Source organism: Accipiter gentilis, chromosome 16 (assembly GCF_929443795.1).
Source record: "Accipiter gentilis chromosome 16, bAccGen1.1, whole genome shotgun sequence".
NCBI lineage: Eukaryota > Metazoa > Chordata > Aves > Accipitriformes > Accipitridae > Astur > Astur gentilis.
In genome coordinates, this window is record NC_064895.1 from 12,505,118 (window position 1) to 12,519,844 (window position 14,727).

The 14,727-nt window shown below is 40.0% G+C and overlaps 1 protein-coding gene across 6 annotated transcripts in view; it reads left to right on the plus strand.

Annotated features, from left to right (window-relative positions):
• The window catches only part of RNF144A (ring finger protein 144A), a 65,798-nt gene that overhangs the window by 22,219 nt on the left and 28,852 nt on the right, over positions 1 to 14,727 (plus strand). For 2 of the 6 annotated variants that reach the window (XM_049818552.1, XM_049818553.1), the window contains exon 3: positions 5,381 to 5,590. The exons of 3 other annotated variants lie outside the window; for them this stretch is intronic. In XM_049818552.1, coding sequence (XP_049674509.1) covers positions 5,575 to 5,590 — 16 coding nt within the window. In that variant the 5' untranslated portion in view covers positions 5,381 to 5,574. Of the gene's footprint in view, positions 1 to 4,452; positions 4,555 to 5,380; positions 5,591 to 14,727 lie in introns of those variants that run through there. One more of the 6 variants, XM_049818554.1, reaches the window with a different exon arrangement.

The following is a 14,727-nucleotide window of genomic DNA, read 5'->3' on the forward strand; positions in this document are numbered from 1 at the left end:
TTTTTCAACCATGCTTTCTTTAACCAAAATGCAAATCCAGTATCCCCAGAAGAAAACATTTCATTTTGAGTATTAGAGAAGACAGGAGGGAGTACAAACTGTCTGTGATACAGGATAATTATATTGCCTTATGTGCCACATACCACTTTGCCTCCTTTTTCCATCTGCTGAGTCTCTGACCACTGCTGGCATTGCAGGAACCCAGGCCTCCTGGTTATTTCAGATTGCTAGCAGGTATTGGTGCATCCTCCTCAACCCAGCTCAGGTGATACAAATCTATGGTTAGAAGTTAAGCCCAGTTTGTCACCTTGTATTAAAGTTTTGTGCCCAAGTGCAAGAGCCTGTATTGCTGACCAGCACCTGGGGCAAGAGGTGTCTGCCCAGCAGCCTGAATTCTTGCTCTAGTGCCATTTTTCTGTGACTGTAACTGGTTCCTTTTCTATTGCTTTGTGATTATTTTTTTTTTACTGGTTTTTTTTTGGGTCACCTTTATCAGGCATATTTTCAAACGGTTAGTTTTATTCATTGCTAACAACCACATAGTTAGAAGCCCCATGTGGTCAGCTTATGCTTTATATGCTTTTAAATCTTGTATTTGGATGTTTTCTGGTCTGCACGTCCTTCTCATTTTCACTGTCTTCTGTAGACCTTCATTAGTAGGGTTTGGGGTTTTTGTTCTTCTAAAGTATGGACAGACTACAGATGTGCTGGTAGTTACTGACCTAGTTGCTTTGTCAGTCATTCTCAAACTCCCCATTAACTCAACTGTGTGACTTCAGCTGTTAGACTTCAGATGCTTAAAGCTTATGTAGCATTGCCTTGGCTTACAGCTGGTGCAATGTGTCTGGTGCAAAAACCTCCCTATTCTCTATTTAGAACAGAGTTTGGTATGGATGAAAGAAAGCCTGAATTTCCCATGTTCTGTTGCATTGTGGGGTTCTTCCTACACTGCTCTGCTCCGGCCTTTCCCACCTAAATGAGTTCTGAAGCCCACCAGTCACCTTTTGTTCAAGTTGCAATGCTCTTGCTCCTACTTGTGCTGACCAATGTAAAGGAGATGCACTACTTTTTGTGTCTCCAATTTTTAAAACAAATGGCTTGATCCAGCTCTTTTAGAGAAGCAGCAGCCAGCTACTGTGCTCCTCCCTCCCTCTTGTCTGTTTTTAAAGTAGCACTGCTTTGCTCTTGAATCTATTTAATTGGTGTTCTGCTGGAAAGAAACTAAAGGGCTGCCTTTGCCAATTAACTAGGGCAAAAGACTGTATTAGCAGACAATGTAGGTTAACCAAGGATTTCAGAAAGAAATGTGGGGTACCTTTGATGGTTAAACACTTGTTCTTTGGCAGGGGGTTCTTTTTGTTAAATCTGGAATAGGAATTCAAAGACATTCCAGAGTTCAGTTCCTTCCCTCTGAAAGTTTTCTTCCTGTCTAGTTTTAATATTGGCAAACTATTTAATCCTAAAACCATGTAGAGCTCTTAACTCCTAGCCAAGTACTTATTGTCCTTTGCCAAAAAAACCCCCAAACTAGAGAATGACTTCGGGCCTGTGACACAGCTTACTCATGTGATAGACTATCTTTAGGAACATTAATAGCCATATTTTAAATGAAATTTCTATTATTGGCCTCCTAGATTGCTAGGTGCAATAAAGTCAACCAAGAGAGAGCAGTCGGATTGAGTTTGTTACTAGGAATATCTAAAAACAAACCACAAGCTAATTTTAAGCAGTGGGTTGCAATCCATGTTGTTTAGTTTAGAACCTCTGGAGCAATTCCTTTCCAAACATCTCTATTTTAAACTGGTATGTCAGACCACTGTGGCTGCTCTTTCACGGTCTCCTTAACATAAAACACTATGGTGACCATTAAAGTAAATAGGAAAAAGTAACAATTACAGAACTTACAAAAAAAAATTCATTTCTTAGTACAGTGGACTCCCTTTAAATAGGGGGGTATGTCTCAAGAGCTGGGTGAGTGGTGTGTGTGTGTGTACCATGTTACTTGGCTGGGACCATAATGAACAACCTCATCTGTGATCTTCCCAGAAGCTGAAAAGAGGGCAGGCTTCTGTGGTTTATGTCTTGTTTGGTTTGGGAAAGTGTGAGTTGAACTTGGAAAGATTCCTACTATCTAAAATGTTCAACATGTGGCCTCTAGAAAGCATAGAATATCTTTAACTACCATTTTTTAATTCAGCCTTTTTAATAATAACTTTTTCCAGTAAAACTTTGTTTTACTAAGGCTTTTCTGCTTTAGTTTGTAACATTGAAATAAAGTTAAATGGTTAATGTGATTGCTTCTGCTTTTTTAGGCTGCCTACAAAAGGGAAGGGAGGAAGCTACAGGAGTCAGAACTGCTCAGACAAATATGGTTTCAAGATACTTCCTGATACCCAAATGGGCCTAGAGAAAATGGCTGTCCACTCAATTCAGCTACTCATCTGTTTTCTGAGGCAGAGAATTTAGTACCAAGGCTATTAATCTTAGCTGAATTGTTTTACAGCTTCATATTGCTGTTAACTTCTGAAACCTGTGGTCCGCTGTAGCATGCACTATGGAAACAAAAGAAAAAGTAAAATATTTTTTTCCACAGATGGGTTTTGCAGTCTGAGGGTGATACTGACCCTATTCTGGGTATCTTACAGTATGGAGCAAGACCTGATCTCTAGTGTTTAAGGTAGTTTGCTTCCTGTTAATAAACTGGCTGTGACAGTGCAGAGCAACCATCTGAGTGTCTGTTAAGGTCCTGAAAAGGTTTTTTCAGACACAACTGATATCCAAGGTGAGAAGCTTAACATAGATGTTTTATGTAGGGAGAAGCATGTCTCCAAAGAGCTGTTGGCTGTTTGCTGGGTATTGTTTTTGTGGGGCAAACTTTAGTCACCTTTTAGATAATGAGCTGATCACTTGGACTTGTGGAAGGGGCTAGTTTTATGAAGTGGCTTAGGCATTATATGCTGTGTATTGGTGCTTTAAATATATGTGTTGCTGCTTTATTTTGTTTCCTCCTTTAGGGAGTAAAATGCCTTAATTCTGATAATGTTAGCTTCCTTTAAAAACCATCAAGACTCACTGAAGAAGGTTCTTTGACTCTTTTGTTTCTAAAGTTCTTCTTTATAAACCCCTAGAATGATGACCACAAACTTAAGCTGCCCTAGAAATGTTTTCTCCCTTGCCAGAATAAGTCTGTGCAAATTTCCCTCACTTTATGCTGCATGCCAGGTCTCTCTGCTGGGAAACTGTGAAGAATAAGTACATGTTTTCTATCCCTGTGCCCAGCATGCTCTCTACTAGTAAGCAGGTCAGCACTGTGACCCACAAGAAGTGTGCAGTGAGGGCTGAGTTTCAGTATCCTTCTGCCCATGCTCATGAGCAGGTAGGAGTTATGGATTGAGCAGAACGCAGGTGGTACGTGCAAAGCCACAAACCGAAACTCCTTTTCTGAATGTGCAGCGTGGGATATACCCAACCCACCAGAACTGAGTACCTGTTGCAATGTGTGTGTTAGTTTGGGGAAGGGGTTAATATGGTCTAGGAGTGCTAAGAGGCAATACAAAATGTTAGCAGGTGATTCCTATCTTGTGGGTAGGCTGTCACTTTCACTACATATCAAATCTATAGCAAAGACAAATACTCTGATCACACTGGGTGTTTCTGCATTGCTTCGTTGTTTCCTGAGGTGTTCCCTCTTTAGCAGGATGGATTATGTGGGTATGTAGAAGGTGTAAGGGACTGACTTAAGTACCTACAACTTTCTCTTTCTAACAATGCAGTGACATGAAAGGCAACATGCTTTTTTATTATTCTACTTATATTTTTACTGCAGTTCAAATCGACAATGCTGATATATTAGAAAAGCTGTATTTAAATTATTTTTTTAATAGCTTATTCTATACTGAGTTGATATTTTCTTTTAATAATTTTCAACATCTGTTCTGTTTGGGTAACTTAAAAGCCAAGTCTCTTCCGTAACATTAAAGGTTAAAAAACAAAAAGTCCTCATCAGCTCCATACTGTCCTTACTAAATGAATTAATTGGCAGGGAAAGCCATTTACAACTGTAGAACTGCCAGTAGTTTGTTCTTAAGGTTTTGTTATAAATGAGGAAAGAAAAACTGTAGTTCAAGCTCCAAAAGCATCTTAATTTACTACAAGTAATCAATGAGTAAGAGGAGAAAGCTAAATGGCAATGAGAAGTAATAAAGCAAGGCCCCACACCTGTTGACATTTAAGAGCTGTGCTAAAGTGTACAAAGCAGTATGGAGAAAATCCCAATAGCATTCCTCTGCATGTGTTCCCAAAATCAAAGATCTGTAACTTATTGGTACTTGTTATTTAGACAACTGTAGCGTGGGTAGCCCTGAAGGGAGTGTTTCCACTGTGGTCAACCTGCGCTCTTTCCTTTCTTCCCCTTATGCTTGCTGCTGTCTCCACGTACCTTAGCGCTTCAGCTTTTGGCTTTGGTCCTTCCGCCTCTGCTGGTGCAGAGGCGTTATACATGGTCTCTGCCACATGCCGATGGGGTCCTATGGTGCTGCTGCTTTCTGTGGTAAGGTACGCGCGTTGTATATGCATGTTACGCTGCAAATGTCGTTAAATGTGGGGAGACGGGAAAAACCCACCCCCACCACCAGCAAAGCAGGAAGTATGAATATGCAACAGTAATGTTACTGTGAAGGAGCAGAGCTGGGGCTGATGTTGAGGCTAATACATTACACCTCTGAAAATACTGCAAATGCTGATTCTCGCTCTGCAGAGGGGGAAGGGAAGGAAAACATGCACACAGGCAGCTAATGCACTGCTCATGCACCCCGCAGCCTATGTGATGTGGTAGGTACTAGCCGATGTGTCTGCCTGAGGCATGACTAAACTGTGAGCTGCTCAGTTATGTGCTAAGTTTGAGGCAGAAGAGGTTATCTGTAGTTTTTATAACTCAGGTGATGCTCTAATCACTAGATCATCCTTCTCTTGGTGTATGCAATCTTAGTGGTTCACATTGACATAAGAACTTTCTCTTGTATTTGTGGAAGGTCTTCCAAGGCCTGTGCTAAATGACTTGACTAGCCCATCAATAAGAAGGGAGGAAGAAAGCAGACCAAATTAAACATCTGCCCCTAATCAAAGTGTTATTACCTAATAAGAATCTGTCTAAGTTCCCTGGCCCATGTGAGTGACAGGTCTGTGCCTAGGTGTGTGCTGGTTGAATGTCATATCAGGACACAGAGAGATGATGTTGAAATGTGTAATTCTGTAATGTGCAAAAGGAAACTTGGGAACAAACAGCACTTCACCAAGCTAGCTTGGCTGAGATGTTAACATACAGAATAATATAATGAAGCTTTGTAACACCGTGCTTAAAGGCAAACTGCTCCTCTCCCAGGGAGAAGAGGAAAACTCGTTCCAAGCCGGTTTCCTAGTAGGACACCCTGACCTCTCCTGTTTGGCTGACCTGGGCTATCCTCCCCTGGATACACTGCAGTGGAGGTGAAACTGAAGAACTGGATTGTCATGCAGAAGATGTGATGGGAAGAGGGCAGGCTGCTTCAAGCAGGAGGAAATTAGAGCAACAGTGTTATGTATGGGAAAGGAGGTAAAAGGACAAAGAAGAAAAAACTTGTAGGAGGATACAGGGAAATAATCAATTGGATTTGAACATTTTGCAGGGAGATTTGAATCCAGAGTCATCAAGTTTGTCAGGCCAGAAGTTTATTGTAAAATGTCCTAGCTGATAGGTGTAATTTTTATCATGTGAAGCATCATGTGATATGAAGTGTTGACTTTGAGAGATGCAGGAATTTGCAAGTCTTTTCTTATGTTATCCATTTTTAAATGTGGTACTGCTATTAAGAGAAACAGTGAGTAGCTAGTATTGTTGATCAAGCTAGATCCTGTTTGCAGGATGTATCAAGCAAGCTGTATCAGAGTTTTCTCAGTGTTTGAGAGAGAAAAGAAAAAAAAACAATGACCTTACTGATCTATAATTTAGCTCATTGCACAGCCCAAGCCATTGGATTTATTGTCAGGAGACTGAATTCTCCCAGAAAGATGTGGTGTTGTGTGTGTTTGGGTTTTTTTCCTGTTTGGGTGGATTTTTTCCTTTGGCTGAGGTGCCTGGTATTAGAGGCACAATCTCCCTCTGAAGGCCTTCAAAATCACTTTCCTTCCTCTCACTTAATAGGTAATGTAGGCTGTTACCTTAGAAAATCTGCTTCTTTAGGCACCAATAATAGGGTGTCTATCTGAGGTAGTCTAAATCCCATCCAAAGTTTCTCCTTATGCTTAGTGTGGTGTGTCACACCAACATGGTGAATGAGTTTGTATACCATGACATCTAATTCAAATCCACTGTACTTTTTTGTCCTCTGAAGACTAGAAAGGCAGTTCTGGGTCATATCTGATGCACAGTGTGATAAGGTATAATAGAAGCTGTTACTTCTGCAGAGAAGCTGTCCAGCTTCTAGCTAGGAGTTGCTGTTTTTAGGCATGGTTCTGGAAAAAGTAGAAGCAGTTTTCCAGATGGCTGTAATTACTGCACAAAACATTTCTATGAAATTTTACTCTTTCTATGAAGAGTCTTTCTCTTTTCTTGTGCTTTGGCAATATTTTCTTCCTAGTCCTATTGACTATATATGCTTTGTTGGTGGTTCTCCCTCTTAACATTGTTAGTGGAAGATAACCCTTCAGAACAAGGGAGAGCTTCATGCTGATCTCTGAGGGGTAGATCTGGGGCATGAGACTGGGAACTCACTGTCCACACTGGAGCTGTGAAAAACACTGTCTCTTACAAGTATCTGCCTGGAATTTGGTGGTGGTTGAGTCACAGGACCAGAGAGCTGTGGGTAAGTTAACCAGACTTCACCCTACTCTGAATGCTGTTTTCAGCTCCCATCATATCTGCATTGCGTTTCAAGTGTAGCATATGAAGGGATGGTATTTGTGTATGTGTTGTCTTACAGCTAAGATGTGAGCTGTTGTTAAAACCTGAGCTCCACTGTTGGTATACAAGTGACAGGAAGAGGGTTTGTGTTTTTTTCAGTCCCGTGTACTTTGTTCCTTCACCTGAGACTTGTAAAGCACAATGGAAGTACAGCACTGGGCAGTGCACCAAGCATGCATTTTGCCATATTTGCAAGGAAAAAGACAATTTTAATTTCCTTTTGACTGTGAAAATGAGAGAATTACTCAGGTGGTCTCTCCAAGTGTCTCATAACTAGGGCTCCATGCCCCTTGCTCATCTGAATTTTCTCAGTAATTTTGCATAGCTTTAAATGTGGCTTATAGCTTTAAGCTTCTAAGGCTTTTCTCTTCCCCCCAACAAAGAAAATACCCACAGAGCTCACGCTTGGTGTTATTTAGATGTTGTGTAAACATAGCTCCTGCTTTGAGAGTGTCAACTGTGGAGAAGGAAAAATGTTGTGGTATATTAAAGTTTCAAACTGCTCCTTACTGATTTATTGTTATTGTGGAGAGAGGTCAGAGTGCACTAATTCATTAGTTCCTTGTAAGCAGAGAGGAGGGAAAGAATAGGAGGAAGCATGGGAAGGGGTGGAGGGGGAAAGGGTTGGGGAAGAGAAAATAAAAACATGGAAAAATATAAGGGATGGGAGGAAAGGCATAACAAAGCAGTTGTTTCTGATTGGGTGGTTTACAAGTTTCTGGAAAATAATAAAATAAGATGTTATCCTAGAGAGCAGTGAAGTTGTCTGTGCCCTTGTTATTACTGTGGCCTTCACAAGCTTTAACGTAATTCAGATATGAGTGACTTCTCACTACCAGGTAGCGTTCAGGGGTTGCTGCAGCTGTGAGTTGCATGCTCAGGTTACAACTGACTTTGGTTAAGACCAGTCTCTTTTAGGTTGGCTTCATTTTACTGCACTTTAAGACCTCTTAGAGGTGTTGAAGTCTGTCATAATCGCCCTGGGCTCCTTTCACTGTGGGAGAGTTAGGACCAGCAAGAGGACAAGGCATATGGGTGGAAATCAGCCTAAGGTTTAAGGTAGTTACCTGTAGCCAGTAGTAGAGCTTTAGTTGGTATGGCCAGCAGAACTGCCCAAATAATCAGCACACCCTATAGTAGGCACCTACAGCCCATGACTATAATGGGGGCTCATAGCTGGAAAGCATGAAAGTATCTTCTTAGCCATGTTAATTTGGAGTAGGGCTTAACTGTGTTCTGAGCTGCCTGCCTCGGCTGATGAACGCTAGCTGCATAGCCCTTGGTGTACCCATGGTTTTGAGCATGAATTCTGCTAATGGTGGTGGCTAAAAGGTGCAGAATACTCTGTACATCTGAAAATTTAGTAACCATCACCTTTCTTCCATCTGAAAACATTCATCCAGGAAAATGAGTTTGTTTCTGATTTTGTCTCCTGATAACCAAAAAAGCCAGGTCAACAGGATGTTGTTCTTTCACTCTGAAGAGTCTCCTGGTTGCTTCTGGCATCTGCTGAAATGTTTATTCATATCACAACTCCTTTCAAGAAAGATTATGCTGTTTTTGTTGTAGTCAACTGTCAGTGGAGTTGGAAGGTTTGTTTTTGGTTGTTTTTTTTTAATCCTGAATTCTTGTTCCTTTGGTCATGATGCCAATAGGTTGTTTTAATCTGTGCTTGATCTCAGAGTCTTGCTACTATTTCAGTCATGTAGTCTTGGTTCTGGTTTGTTGAAACTTGGGGAGAAGAGGAGCAATGGAGTGGAGAGTGTCACTTCATATGGAGAAAATCTTTATTTTCTAGATTCTGTGTGCAGCTGATTTCTCTGTCTCTAAAGTACTTACAGAGCTTAAACGTTTTAACTTAATGATTTAACCTGTGATCTTCCACACTTCTGCATGGGCTTAGTGGTTGCCACAGTAATTCATAGTTGGTACCTTGGTCTTGGCCCTAGTATTCAGAGAGTGGTACGTTGCAGTAAAGTTCATGGGAGTTTTTAATGAGGATCTAATGGGTTCATGACTCTTAAAGCAAGCAAATGTGACGGGCAGGCTCATTCTCTCCAGACCAAAATATGTTGCATTCGTGCCAGTTTCAGATCCAGACACCTGTGCTATAGGGTCTAGGCTTTTCTCCAGTATGATGCAGGGTGGAATTCCCCGCTCTGCTTGGAGGAGGATGCTTTTTAAATGCATAATATCTTGGCCTAGCTGTTTCAAATTATGTTGACGCCTTGCCTCTGTGGCTGCTGAGAGTGCCCTGAGGTGTGCTGAGAGTCTGGGACTCCAGTGCTGGGAAATAAGACGGTGCAAGGGCTTGCCAGCTCTCGCCTGAGGTGCTCTGCTGCTCCAGGACTCCTATAATCTCTTGCATAGCAAACACGGATTAGACACGTGAATTCTGAGCAATGTTCCTTAATCTTAGCACATCTCTGTCCTTTTGTTCATGTCATCTTCTGGGGATATTGAATGTTTGGGGCATAATGCAGTGGAATTCCCCTTCAGTTGTTTCTTCTATTTTTTCCTCATTTCTCCCCTGTTTTTCTTGTGTTCTCTACTGTCTTCCTTCTCACCCCTTTACTCTTTTTATTAAACTAGTGGGTTTTTTTCCATACCTTTGAATCTTCCAGTTCTTTCTCTTCTCTCTGACTGCAGTTTCTTTCAGATGGAGTACAATGATTTATTTTTTAATTTGAAATGTTTTCACCAGGGTCTGAATAACAGCCACACCCAGTTTATTTCAGGGTGCTGCTGTTTGGCAGTACTTCGAGAAGCCACAGTGCCACCAGAGCTGGTGACAAACACAGGAAAATGCAAGGTCAAAAATGTCTTTGGCTCTTGAATTATTTGGTGGCTGTATTTTGGGGGATACATGAAAGGATCTTGCCCTCTGAGGTACATCTGGACAGAAAATGAGCTTGTGACATGTCTATTTGTAGTATTCTTTAGAAGTTGTAGCTTTAAAAATCTGTTTTTCTGTGTTTGTCTCCATAATATCTTTTCTTCTCTACCCACCCATGCATTTGATAGCCAGTATGTTAAATATACATCCATAGACCTAGAAGCTGTCCATTACTTTTCTAATATTTAAAATCTTTCGTGGTCTGCTGAAAATTTACACAGCTTGGTTTGATTTTTTTTTTTTTTCCTGTCTTACATGATACTCTGATTTATCAGGAAAAGAAACAAGAAAAATAATTAACCAGGTATTTAGCAAAGAAATTTTTTTAACTTCCCCTAACAGTGACTTGTCCCAGAAGTGGTCCAGTAGATTTTTTTTTTTTTTGCACCTCTTGATGCTATTGTTCAGGTACCTTTTATTAGTGAGAAACCAGCTGTGCTTTCTCTCTTTTTTCTTTTTCTTGGGCATCGGAATGTTTGGACGTAATCTTTATACATGTATTTATTTTTATATTATATATGCATGTGCATATATTAGGTATTTTTATATATTTAAAATACGTGGTTTTTATCAGTCAGGAAGGTAAAGCAAAGAAACATAGTGGCTAATCATGGGGTGGACTTAAGTCCCTGGAATATTTGTTTCAACTAAAGGAAGAGCCTGTTTCCCATAAGCTATATTGGCCAGGAGATTGAAGTTGCTGACAGTCCTTTAAGCTTTTACATGGTCTTTTATCTCTTCTGGGCTGGGGCCCTGGAATAGCTTGAAGATAAGAACAGAGATGGTGAGCTTGGAGTTGATAGTTAGCTGTAAGGACTTTGAGGCCAGATCTGACGAGTTCACAGTAGACTATGTGTTGACGTGAGTTTCTGCAGTATTCTGTACAAGCTGAAGTTTCTTATATGTTGAAAAGAGTTATGCCTGAAAACAGCAGCCTGTTTTACTGGAAGACAGAACATGGCTTTACTGGTTGGGGTTGTCTGGAATTCAAAGGACCACTGATATCTACTAGACTTGTGCAGTTGATTATGGATCAGATTTATGAGGGAGCCTTAAGAGTTAGGTAGGCATCTGGCAGGATTTAAGACCCTAAGGAAGTCAGGCACCAAATCCCTGTAATATAGTTATCCCAAAACACCTAAACATATGCAGTGATAGATGCCAGTAACTAACTAAGAGATACTAAGTCTGCCTGTCAACTTTTATAACCGTAAAATCTACCTAGTGGGTGAAATTATTCATTAACTTGTTTTATAGAGGGATTTCTATGGCCTTATCAGTCTATGGTACAGTTGCATAATAAAAACTGGCAAAACCAACAAAAAATAGTTGCTAACTGGTCAGTTATGTCATGTAGCCTTCTTTCATATTTCCCTAGCCATATAATCCTTCTGAGGATCATTGGAAGAGCCTAGGAACAGGGAAAAATGGCATCAAGTTCAAGCTCTGACATAGGGGTAACATAACCCAAGTTGCAGGACTGTTGCTGAACACCCTCAGCCACCAACCTTGCTCATATAAGCTAGTCCCTGCTGACTTGGGGGTCTTGGAGATGGCTATTGAATCATGTGCAGTGATCTACAGCTGTGGCTACATAGGAGGGATCGGAATTGTTTAGGTCAGAGTCAAAATATTCACTTAATAGATGTGGCAGGCAGTGCCCATTCCAGACTGCAGTGTAGTAGCTTTTTGTAGCCTTTTTGCAGATGACTCTGCTTCAGAAATGTGCATTTTTTTCCACATAAGTAAAAAAAATCTGGAGAAATTTTTATAGATTTATATTTTTATATATTTATAAACGTTAAATGTATAAATATTATCTATAAAAATACTTTATATATTAAATATATAAAATTGTACTGTGACAGATGTGTTTGACTTCATATAGGAAGAAGTGTAGCCTGGATTATATATATATTCACCCATATACTTATTTATAGATATAAATATATCTATATACAAAACTAAAACTGTACTATAGCAGATGTGTTTGATTTCATCTAGTAGCCTGGATTATTTTAACTAGAGTTATTTTGACAAAGGGACAACAGGAATGAGAACCAACTGTAAATCCCATTTAAATCCCTTCCTTCAACTTGCAAAAGAACTGTTTTCCATCATGTCAGTACATTCAGATTAAGATAAATCCTTAAGGCAGATGACTTAAGTGTACCTGATTAGCTGTCTGGTAGGAGAGGGGACTGAAGCCCTTAATTTAGAAATTAAACCCATGCCTGATCTAAAGCTGAAATTTAGATTCTGTTGCAAGCTCTGTTTTGAGTCTTGCTTGGTGAAAAAGACCCACCAGTTAAAGCGTGCTGTATGTGACTTTTATTCAGCCATCGTTTCTAGTAATTTTTCTCACATAGCTGGTCATTTATCTGTGAAGTATTGCCGATATAACTGCAGTTTGACTGTACAGTGCCATGAAATACTTGGCTAGACTGCACTAAGAAAAATCCTACTGTTTTATGATTTCTTGAATGACTTGCATGGAAGAAAGTTGCATTATTTCCTGCTTTGACAGAGTTTTTCACAGAAGTTTTCAGAATATTTCTGTTTTGCTGTTTTCTGCAACTTCTTGAAGCCCGGAAAGAAAGAATTGTTCTATTCTTGACTTACCAGAGATCAAGTCAGCCAGTTGTTCTCACTTGAAAATGTAGTCTGTGTAGGTGGATCAGAAACTAAGGGATTTCTGTTCAGAAATCCAGTTTGTATTCACTTAATTCATTAATTGTGCAGAAATAATGAAAGATTCCTTTCCCCTCCGTACCCACCTCCCAGAACGCATAACAGTCACATTTTAAATGTATTAACATGTTGTTACAGCAGCAAGAATTCAGTCACTTATGTCTCTTTATGCAGTGGTTCCTTTCTTGTGTGGACATGCACATGGTTGCAGAATTAAATAGTCATTAGTCAGGTTGTGATTACTTATAAAAAGACTGCTCTGAACAAACTATTACTCAAGCTATTTCCTGTGCTTCCTACTCCGAGGTTGCTTTGGGATGCTGTTCTAGAAAATGATGTGCTGCATTACTATATTTCTTACAAATTCAGTATTACCAGATGCGTACCACAGCCTGCAAAAGTATGTAAATGAGACTGTCTTTGACTGCAGTAGAGTTTGGAGTCTGAACTGACGACCAACTTCTCTTCTGGTTTTCTGTGTCTCTCTGATTTGGCACATCTGTTATCAGGGCCTGTGAAGTATTGATGTTAGTGTTGATTACCAGACTCAGTACAAAATGTCTAATGAACTAAATATTTATTGGGCTAAGATCTGTTCAGTAGGTGGATTGGGCTGTAGTTCTATACCTTTACTAGCTGTATTTCCTAGGGCCTCCTAGCAGATAGCCAAACCACGAGGCAAAATTTTCTGCTGGCTCATGCTGTAACTAGTGGTCTTCCGCACGAGGGCACACCAGTACCTATTTTTTAAGATTTTATTCCTCTAGAGCTCCTCTCAGTTGCCTTCTCTTTCTTCTTGCTGTTACTTTACATTCTCCTTGAAGCATTGCACATCACTAGAAAGCATGAGAATATACTCTGAAACTGTGAGACCACAGCCATGGAACAGTAAGAGTCTTAATCTGTTTTTGTCAGAAGGTGTTTTTTTTCCTGTGCTCTTCTCATGTGAATTTGTTGTTTGGTTTGGGGTTGGGTTTTTTGGTTGGTTGTTTTTTTTAAAGCTTTCTTAAGCGTCATGATGTAAACACAGAAGCTTATTATTTAGTTGCAACATTTTGCGAGATGATCATGAAGCAAGATCTAGTCTGTGCTTTGGAAAGCTTCATCCTCTGTTCCTTTATAGGGACACCCAGCAGAGATGCTCCACTGGGATGTGGTAGCTTTTTGTATATGTTTTCCAAGGCTAGGTGGCAAATTTCTTGATCCTTGCTTTAATGCCACCAGTGACAATGGATATTTCCCCTACTACCACCCCATAGTGAATGTAAGATTTCATTATTAAAAGGTGTTTGGCAAGGAAGGGTGAGCAGGAATGGCTCTGCTACCATTTGAGGCTGCATTCAGGTTTTGCTTTCTGTTATCACTGTGGTTGAGTTCGTCATGGATTACATGCCAACTGTATTGGGCAGCCAATTTCTGCTGGCCTGCTGGATACCAGCTTGAAAGAAATTTCACTTTGATTCACTTTTGCTTTGCAGGAGAAGACAAAGAGGATAAATATTTTCAGTGAGGTGTTACTGTAGCAGAGTTGTGCTGCAGAAGAGGAATTACTACAGTGATACCAGTAAGCCTCTGTTGAATGTCCTAGGGAACAAGTGTAAGCCTTGGAGCTGAAAGGTTAATATTTTCCCCTTTATGATCAATTACTGACCCACGCTGAATGCATATGAATTTATTTTTTGTCTGGATTGAATTGTGTCAATATATTTGGTGAGCTTTTAGTCTGAATTGTGTCAGATTTTACATCTTGACCATAAAGCTTGCTAGGATTTTGGTCTACCTGATGTATGCAAGTCCACCCTTAACTGAAATTTATCCCTGTTCATTCTTGATCTACTAATTTCATCCTGCTTGATGCCATAAGCAACAGATGTCCAATAAACTAGGCAGGACAAGCAAAGGACACTCAAACTAATAGCAAACAGTTGGTTCAGGTGTGTTTGATCGCTGATTCTCAAATACTTCATAAGCTTATCTGCAAATGTCACATAAACCAAAGTCTGGAAGAAGGAAATTGGTTTTGCTGATATTTTGTGTTAAATAAAAAGTAGTAGCAATTGACAGTAAAGAAGCAGTCTAATAGCCTTAAAAGTCTTGGGTTTTCATTCATATCACCATGTCAGACTTCCCTGTTAAAGTCTCAGGAAAGACTGCATGGCCCAAGTACTATTTTGTGACACAGAGCCGTTATTCATGTGTTGTT